The sequence below is a fragment of the Sinocyclocheilus anshuiensis genome, unplaced genomic scaffold (genome assembly GCF_001515605.1).
Source record: "Sinocyclocheilus anshuiensis isolate Anshui unplaced genomic scaffold, SAMN03320099.WGS_v1.1 scaffold603, whole genome shotgun sequence".
Classification (NCBI taxonomy): domain Eukaryota; kingdom Metazoa; phylum Chordata; class Actinopteri; order Cypriniformes; family Cyprinidae; genus Sinocyclocheilus; species Sinocyclocheilus anshuiensis.
In genome coordinates this window covers 517,257-527,564 of record NW_015551055.1, presented here as the reverse complement: position 1 = coordinate 527,564, position 10,308 = coordinate 517,257, and the positions used below count along the sequence as shown (strand labels likewise).

Sequence of the window (10,308 nt, the reverse complement as noted above, 5' to 3'; positions counted from 1 at the left end):
ATAAGTTGATTGCAAAGTTACTTATAATCAGTAGAATGGGGGACCATCAAAATAAACCTTTAATTTTATTAATAATAATAGTAATAAATAAATGTATAATGTTTACATTCACTGTATAATTATTATTTCTTGTTATTATTATTACTTTTAAAGGTACATTTTAATATACAAAAAAATAGTAGTAGTTATATATTTCAGTCATAATTTCTACAAGTTACAACAGCCTATTATTTTGCGGGTTTGTTGTGAAGACCTTTTGAATTGTATAATGCAATAGGTTTTATCAAATAAAACAATGAAATGCTTGTAACATGAACTATCACAAAAAAAACTGTAGAGATGAAGTTCATGTGGAGTGTCCTCATATAGTGAGACAGCAGACGCTGAAAACACCATGAGCATCACGCCTGCTTGAGTATGTGTAGTACATCCAGATTTTTTAGAAACACCTCTAATCATCTAAATATTGGCTATATTTCTTCTTTCTATTTTTTCAGATAAATATCAGTATCAATTTATCGCCCAACTATAACCTCATTGACAGCTTTGCGCCGAATGCTGTGAGCTTGAGCCAATACAAGGCAGTCGTGGCCTAATGGTTAGAGAGTTACAACCCAAAGGTTGCTGGTTCGAGTCTCAGGTCCGGCAGGAATTGTCGGTGGGGGGAGTGAATAACCAAAGCTCTCTTCCACCTTCAGTACCATGACTGAGGTGAGAGCCTTGAGCAAGGCACTGAACCCCCAACTGCTCCCCGGGCGCCGCAGCAATATGGCTGTGTGTTCACGGCAGGGGCGTGTCTACGTGGTGGCACCGGCCCCCCCTGAAATTTGGCTGGCCACCCCAGGTGCCCCCCCTACCATATGTCTTGCCATAGGCTTGTTTTTAGTAAATTTCTAATTTTAGGCGGTTTCTATAGTGTGATCTTAATGACAATGTCGAGAGCGCATAATGTTACGCGATCCATGTGTGCGAGGACGAATCTCTCCACTCCCAAGCGGATTTCCTTCACTCACACAAAAAACTGTGCCACCCTCTTTTGAGCCAGTGCCCCCGACTGGCCCCCCCATTTAAAATGCTCTAGACACGCCCCTGGTTCACGGTGTGTGTGTGTGCGCACTTGGATGGGTTAAATTCCGAGTATGGGTCACCATACTTGGCCACACGTCACTTCATGTACTTCACTCACACTCACTCACTACAGTTCCTTTCCACCAGGCTTGTCTCCTTCATCTATATCCTGACTTATCCCTCACATGTAATTCTGCATATATAAAGTGTTGTACGTAACACACACCTGCCTACAGACAGCACTATGACCTCTCCTACGTAACTGCGTCTGTCCAGTTTTTTGCTGGATGGGCGTCTCATCAGAGGCCATTTTTTCTGGTTGCAGCGGTTGCAGATGTTCTTATGTCCTCCGATCCCTCCGATGGTGTGCAGGTGGTTGCAGGTGTGTTTGGCTGCGCTGGGTGGCAACCCTGGCAGTGCAGGGCTCTCTGGGCTGGCAGGTGTGTTTGGAGAGGTGGGCGTCACAGGACGACTGTAGGAAATTGAACAGAAAAATATCAGCTTAACTGCATGAAACTGCATGACGAACTAGTTACATTTGCCAAAATTTGGTACATACAACAGAGAACACTACACTACACTTTCACTAAACCCTGGAAGCTTTTGCTTCTATATCTGAAAGGTACTATATTTTAGCTGAAACACAGCACAATTGGAGCAGTTACTTTAAAAGACAGACCAACTCTCTCCCCTGCTGCTTTATCTGTCTTCTCCTCTCTCCTTCTCCCTCTATTTATTTTGTCCTTCCACTCTGCCAACTAAAAAAAAAATAAAGAGGGAAATGCAGCGGTCTTTTCTTATCTGTCTTCATTACACTGCGGGATGTTGTTCTGCTCTGTGTGCATATGCACGTGTGCCTCATTTGAGAGGCAGAGGAAGAGCAGGACAGATACTTCAACTGCCACCTGCAAGAGGGACTATGAGGAACAAAGGAGCAAGAGACACATATGCAAACACACACAACACCAGAAGTGTATTCGGTGTGTTCTGCGATGGAAGCCACAACTAAAACATGAAATCAGTTAGTTAGATCATTGACTGTGTAAACATTGAATTAAAAAGGTATTGTCACTTTAAAGCAGTCATTGGGGGTCAAGGTTCTGCTGGGTGCCATGGTCTCATTAGCCCCTGCTGGTAGATGTTGTAACTACACCTTCTAGCTGCCAGTGTTGAGTTAGCTACAAGTTAACTACATGTTACTAGCCAAACTAAATTTTTCAGTAGCGAGGTTACTTTTAAAATAGTGTAACATTTTCAGTAGCGAGCTACTTTTTCAACCAAGTAGCAGTGTAGCGACACAAAATGCTATATCACTATGCTTAAAATATTAAATGAAATGCCCAGCTGGCAAAAGATTCATTCTTTTGAGTCAGTTCTTTTCGAGGAATGCATCAAACTATGAGCAGAGCGATCCAAAATGATTTGAGATTCAGGCTGATTCATCCAGCCTGTTTGGGGTAAAACTTTACAGCGGTGTATTGATAATGCACAGAACAAAAAGAATGCGGGTCTTGATAAAGTGAAACATTTACCTACTCATAATTTAAAGCAGCTTTTTCAACACTGCTAGCTGCAGAAAGCATCTTTATTCACTTTCGAACTTTTACAAATAGCCACTGACTTCTGACGAAATAAATTTTGCAAGCATGTAAATTGACATTTAACTTGCAAAGCCCTCCGCTCAAGCGCCACCCCCGGACTCATCTCCCCATGGATGCCCTGTACGCTCAGTAATTGTCTGGAGAATGGACAGCACAACATCTCCTCTGCAGAACACCCAATCACCCTTCATTCTGAGCACCACTCCTTATTTTCCTCTTCTTCTCTTGACTTCCTAATCACTCCATCCTGAGCTCCTTTTGTCACAGCATCTGATTGCTCTAAACCTTTTACTTTCCCGATGCTCTGCTCCTCTTTTCAGTCTCTATTTTTTGGTCTCATACTTGTGTTCAAAATAGTAGAGATCAAATCCACTCTGCTGCTTATACAGTGTGTCAAGCAGAGTGACATCATTGTTCAACTCAAATCTATTATTCACATGAATGCTCAGACCAACTGAAACACACACACACACACACACACAACGGTTTGGGGTAAAACTTTACAGCGGTGTATTGATAATGCACAGAACAAAAAGAATGCGGGTCTTGATAAAGTGAAACATTTACCTACTCATAATTTAAAGCAGCTTTTTCAACACTGCTAGCTGCAGAAAGCATCTTTATTCACTTTCGAACTTTTACAAATAGCCACTGACTTCTGACGAAATAAATTTTGCAAGCATGTAAATTGACATTTAACTTGCAAAGCCCTCCGCTCAAGCGCCACCCCCGGACTCATCTCCCCATGGATGCCCTGTACGCTCAGTAATTGTCTGGAGAATGGACAGCACAACATCTCCTCTGCAGAACACCCAATCACCCTTCATTCTGAGCACCACTCCTTATTTTCCTCTTCTTCTCTTGACTTCCTAATCACTCCATCCTGAGCTCCTTTTGTCACAGCATCTGATTGCTCTAAACCTTTTACTTTCCCGATGCTCTGCTCCTCTTTTCAGTCTCTATTTTTTGGTCTCATACTTGTGTTCAAAATAGTAGAGATCAAATCCACTCTGCTGCTTATACAGTGTGTCAAGCAGAGTGACGTCATTGTTCAACTCAAATCTATTATTCACATGAATGCTCAGACCAACTGAAACACACACACACACACACAACGTCAAAGGAGGACATTTGGGGAAAAGGAAGGATTAAAGGAATTCCCTAACTTGAAATCCATATGAACCTTTTCTTCCATGGAACACAAAAGGAACCATTTTGAAGAATTCTTCTATATCCTTCGATAAAAGGCACCACAAAGGTATCATAAAATACATTTATTTTTATATATATTTAAAATTCAGCATTGTACTTTTTCAGGTTCTCTCACTGATTTGATCTGGTCCCAACAGTTTTCTTGAGTTAAAAGCTCAATGGAGGGGAAGATTATCATCGAATAATGGCTATCATATGAGTTCAGAAGTCTTAAAGTACACATTTAGGACCACTTTTAAGATTTTATGGCCCTTTTAGTTGAAGCTTGAAAGCAACCAGTTTATTTATCTCCTTTTTGTTCCACTGCGGAAATAAAAATTTGTCATTCACAGATTTTTCATTCACTTTTTTTTTTTTTTATGAGTGAACTATCCCTTTAACCTAGTGACTGATGTGTAAGACTGTGAATTGCATAAGATGAACGAAACAGTTCAAATATACCATTTCAGGATGAATAAACATTCACTCATGTATTTTGAAATGTTACAGGAATAAGGTGTAGTGCAGGTATATGAGCAATTTGAGATAAAAAAAAAAGTGAAGATCCCTTGAAAAGATTAAAAATGACCTTAATCTTGATGTCACAGCATACATTTTCAGTACTAGGCAATTAACTTTCACCTTCTATAAACTGATGTCATAATGCTGATAAAATGGAGCACAATGACATTTACATACATCTTAAGGTGAGACCAATGCTCCACCCAGACTCATATTCTGTGACTTCTCTGTATATGTGGTTTTGAAAGTCTTCCTGGATCTAATTCTGGCTTGCAGCAGTGTCAGTGATTGATGCTTTTGTGCTTCATGGTGATTTCCCCCACGATGTGTCATATGAGACAGACAGAACCACCTTTATGCCTCAATGCTACTCTGTCTGCCCTCTTGTGCTGCTGCCGTTATTTAAGAAGTGACATCGCCATCTTGTGGGGAGATGGGGCACTGACTTACAAAACACTTATTGAGTTTCATAAGCTAATAATAATACATCCATGTCTAATGAAACATTCATGCTTGTTTTACAAGAATGCTACTGTATTACTGTATATAAGTTTCTTTATATACAGTGAGGATCCAATATGCTGAGAGCTAGTGAAAATACTTCTACTTAGCTTTTTGTTCTAACTGAACAGACTACATATTGAATTATCACCATAATAAAGTGAATTTATAAATGAATAATGGAAATTAATTTGTTAGGTTTTTTAATAAATATGCCAGTTCAGGACACCATTACAGAGAGAACAGAAAACAAATATAGGTAAGACATAAACAAGGTCTTACCCCTCCGATTCTATACTGTCCTGAACCATGGCTTTGAGTGCGTCGGAGTTGGCTGGTGAAAAAATTAAAGAGAGAGAGTGTTCATTAAATGACTCCTTAAATTAGCACAGAGAGTCTGCAGCCTCAGATGCAGAACCATTAAGCAAAGTGAAGTCTTCTGACTAATGAAAGCAGCTGACTGCCTTCTGATGCAACTACTACTGCAGCACATATTCGCAATTACAGTGGACAGAGCGTAGGTTCAAGCCATCATTTAGTTTCATTTTGAAATGACATCGGGGTAGTTTCAATTTAAATTGCCTTCAAAAAGGCGATCAACTTTAAAATGTTAACATTTTCGCACAGTGGCACATGAATTGTGCAATCACTGGCAATGAAAGTGACTAGCACGTCACAAAACTTTCAGTTCCTTCCGTTTACACAGAAGAACATCCTATCAATTTTAAGATGCTGACTGCTATATACCTTCTTATTAAACATCCACTAGATATGCAGGAATATGCCTGTTTTTGAAACGATAATGTGTTGCTAGGCATGCACCATGACCAAACAGTGGACATGGAGCATCATGAAAGATGTACACACAAATACACAAGACACATGCAGCAGTAGTATCACTTCCTGTCCACAGTTTGTGTCATACGAATGGGGAAGAAACGGTTTAAAATGCTGTTGATCAGATGGTGTCACCATGGAGTGACCATTGATGTTTTTCTAAACAGGTTCAAACAGACCAAAACCATAGTTCCACTTTTTTAATCTCTCTATTTTTCATTCTCAGATCAGTTTTCCCTTTTTATGTACAACTGAACTTTTCTTGTACACTTTGAAGTTGTTACGATGCAATGTCACACAGCCTGAAGTGAACCAGACAACACCTTCTACAGGCATCAACAAGAAATCAAGATAAACAAACTCATGATTGGAAAGTCAATTAATGGAGATGTTTGAATCAACCTGGGGAAAAACTCTGTAACTGAGAGAATATGTTGTCTGGGGTGACCTCATAATGATTTACTGCTCTGAGGTCAGCTGAGGATTGTTCATGCTCGGTCACAATTAATTCTGCATTACACTCAACGTGACTGACTGGTTACACCTCATATTTCCCTCAGTAATAAAAACCCCACAAAGGCATGTTATCAGTTCTGAAAGGCCTTATGTCCTAGAGACTAATCTTAACCAGGGTCTGTCAAACCGCTCATATGATCTTTCAGTGTAATGAGTGTGTAATCTAGTGATGCCTAAAGTCATCTTTATCCATACATTCATTCAGCTCACCTTCATTTATCATGATGAAGTGAACAATTCGGCCCACTGTGTCAGTGTTGCCTTCACTGAAGGTGTCATTCAGATCTGACAGAGAGAGACAGAGATGGGTTGTGTTAAAAATGGAAGAATAATACTTTGAGCTATTGAATATTGGTCAACTTGCCTTTGTTAGAAAAAGAAAATAATTAAGTGAAAATTGAATTAAAAGTGACATCCGTTTTTGAAAAGCAAAAAGACCCACTCAGTTTGTTTAGTGTTTTATGTCAATACAAGCAGAACCAATGCAGAAATGTGGCACAAAACATCCATAAAAAGTGTGCGGGTTTAACAGCCTTTGTCTCAAACTGCCATCATAAACCAACTGTTATTAGTGGTTGTTATTAATGACACTCAATATGCAGGCGGTATGAAATATTGTATTTTCTGACACAGTAGTACTAAAAAGGCCTTGCTTATGATCACAAAAAAAAAAACTTTTACAATACTAACAATAAATACAGTCTGTTGACATCAGTGAAAGGCCTCATAAAGGCATCTGGAGATGGAAGAGATGGCGAACTCAGAGTGGGCCGCTTACAGAAAACACACACACACCACCCATGTCCTTCCTGAAGCCATGGGCCCCTGCTGGAAGGGACAGACTTCCTGTGTTGGATTTGCTCTCACAGCTGGGGATCAGACGGGGAAATGTGTAGTTCTGGAGTCATATAAAGTTTATCATCTGCTTTCTGTTTTTGTTACTTTTTATTTTTATTGCATGTATTAATCTACAGCTACATAATTTCCATACACATTGACAAAATACATACAGTCTAGGTTTACTAACAACAAAAAAGACAAAATTACACCCACAATTATTACCCCAAAGCTGCATTTCAGTTTCTCTCTAATCAGAGCCACAATCATTATAAACCCATCCACTGAGCCCAAAGATCCTGATGAGAGCACAAGCTCATAGAAGTGGGTGAGTGGCTCGGATTACTCTCACTAGTTCAAAAAGACATTCTGATAAACAAATAAATAAATAAATAAATAATACAAAAAGAAATCTAATCCGTCTCATTTACAGCATTGTTAACAGCATTTATATTTACTAATTGTTAACTACAATTAAAACTATTAAAATCATTTTTTGTTAATTGTAATAAAACTAATATAAAAAAAAAAAAAAACAGATATTAGATAAAAAAAAATTATGAAAGGCTTTGAAGAAATGTTGCCTTGGCAACTCACTGAAAAAAAGCTATATTGAAATACTATTTTAAAAAATGACAAAAGCAGATAAAATTACTAAAATTATGGAAAAATAAAAGTTAATTAAAAATAGTAATAAATATTATAATGTATAAATAATATACGTGGCCTTGTATAAATAAATGCATTTGATTATTGGGGGGGGTATATGTAACTAGTGCTGAATCACATGCAATGAGATATGATCCAAAGATTTGAAGACAAAGAAAAAGAGGAGGAGAGAGAGTAAAAGAAAGAGAGGGTTGTGTCAGGTTAAACAAGTCCACACACACACACACACACACACACACGCACACACTTTTAAGTTTCCTAGAATTCAGACAATGCCACATGAACATTCCTAGAAAAGCATGCAAACTAATATACGGTTTTAAATGACGCAAAGACAAAAACGACTACAAACAGTAATGTGTGAGCAAAGTGAACACTGAGAACAATACAATACAATTTGCACTGCTGTGGCCAGCCCAGTTCTGAACCACAAGGTGTGTGTCGAGTTGAATTTCTCTTCCTATAGCTGGTAAAAGTGTAAATGTATTCTTTAGCATACGTGATGTGACTTTGGCAGGGCCTAATGCTATAGCCAACTCCCAAAAACTCCCTAAGACGGTGATAGGAAGGATGATGAAGAAACACGACTCAGCAGCGGAGTATAAAGTATTGTCTGTTCTCCAATCTATAAATGATGATACTGAAACGGATTATGTGAATACTCAAGATACAATTACAGGCGTGTCAAAACAACGAGAAGATGAGCAACTTTAATGAGATAAAATAAGACAAGCATGATAGCGAGTGTGTTAGGAGAGGCTACATTTCTGGGAGTCTTTCTTTTCCATGACATTTCTTCACCTCTCTTCCTAAAAAATGTCTCAAAACAAGAAAAACAAAACTGCTTCCAAGTGGCCTGAATATAAATAAAATATAAATGTCAGCTTAAATCCACCATCCCACAAGCACTTGAAACACCATGGAATGAGGTCATGCATCCACTTGTAACCTTCAGTGGTCCTTCGACTGATTGTATTGTCCATAATAAAACTCACAGGAATTGCATAATGAAGTGCCATTTGTCTGAGAGGAAGTTTGACCTTCTTCGGCCGTTTCAAGAAACATGGTCAGTATATGCAATCTAATGTTATCCAAATGTCAGCAAAACACTCTCACCTCCTTTTTCTGGATCTTTCTCCTCTTCGTCATTGTCTTTATCCAGCTCATCATCTTCCTCTGCCTCAGTTGTACAGCGGTACCCCTTCTTCTTCAGTATGTGGCAGATAAGGACACCCAGAAGCCCCAGCAGGAAGAAGAAAAGCACCAAAAAAAAGGCAATATACTCTGGGTTAACTGAGTTCCCATCACCATAGCCATCTAAAGAGAGAAGAAATTAATCAATACAAAAAAAAAAGTTCTATACGGTACAAACTGATAGACTGATTAGATGGATTTTATAGTTTGAAATCAAAGACCGTTTGACCCACTACAACACCTGACAGTTCTGGGGCTTTGTTTTAATATCTGTTGGCTTTTATATGCTAGTATACTCCACATGACAATGACAACCTGACGGATGCAGTACGTCCAGATTACATTCATACATACATTCATGCTATACAGAACTTAACAGTTGTGAAATAATTACTTATTTAGCAGAAGTACCTACTCAGAATATATGATTTTGGATGCAGCTTCTGACTAGCAATAGCAAGTAGCTAATCATGGTTCATGATTTCAACAGCGCTATTTATACAGTTGTTATAGAACCCCCTTCCACTTCTTAATAATAGACTTCACTGTGCTTCTAGGCATTGATAAAGCCTTTGAAACGTTTTTGTATCCCATCTCCTGACTTGTGCCTGTCCACAACTTTATCCCAGAGATTTTTTTATGGGTGCCCATAGATGATTGTTTGCTTCAGTTGCACTGCCAAGGACTGAAATGCTCCAGGTAAGCTCTTTTCATGCTGAGCTAATCAAAATGACCACAGCTGATCACAGTTGAAAGTCAAATGTGTCCGTCTTCATTTCAGGCTACAAAGCAACAAAATTTGATTATTTTAAAGTGGGGTGATTCTTTTCTATACCGTGTGTGTGTGTGTGTGTGTGTGTATTTAAGTAGTTTGAGTGTGTAGGGAGACTGACTACACATTGTTCGCAGTGCTTCATGGGAGTTGGTTAGCGCTAGTGTTCTTATTGTGTGATTTGATTTTTTGTTGGATATTTCTTTGCAGAATCATATGTAATGTAGTTTCTCTTCAAGAATTCCACTACAAAACAATCATTTAAAAAAAATTGTTCAAATAATACAGGCTTATGTCTTCAACAAAAGCAAATACCACCAATTTACAACCTTGTAGTTCAGAGTAGGTTTGTCTTTAAATGTTTATTTATGAGTTATTGTTAAAAATCAATTCTCCTACAGAGAAAATTAACAGAATTTTTACTGTTGTTAAAAAGGGAAAATCCATTTGATAACATGGAACAAGGAAGACAACTGAGTTTGTCAAGTTATTGGAATGTTTAAAGGGGTCATATGATGTGATTTCAAGTTTTCCTTTCTCTTTGGAGTGTTATAAGCTGTTTGTGAATAGATAAGATCCCTAAAGTTGCAAAGACTAAAG

The 10,308-nt window shown here is 38.4% G+C and overlaps 1 protein-coding gene across 1 annotated transcript in view; it reads right to left on the bottom strand.

Moving 5' to 3' along the window:
- LOC107661959 (RELT-like protein 1) overlaps positions 1–10,308 on the bottom strand; it is a 19,659-nt gene that overhangs the window by 855 nt on the left and 8,496 nt on the right. The window contains exons 2-5 of the mRNA XM_016451783.1: positions 8,859–9,059; positions 6,447–6,521; positions 5,166–5,217; positions 1,295–1,540 (exon numbers count right to left, since the gene is read on the bottom strand). Of these exons, the coding sequence (XP_016307269.1) occupies positions 1,295–1,540; positions 5,166–5,217; positions 6,447–6,521; positions 8,859–9,059 (574 nt within the window). The remainder of the gene's footprint in view (positions 1–1,294; positions 1,541–5,165; positions 5,218–6,446; positions 6,522–8,858; positions 9,060–10,308) is intronic.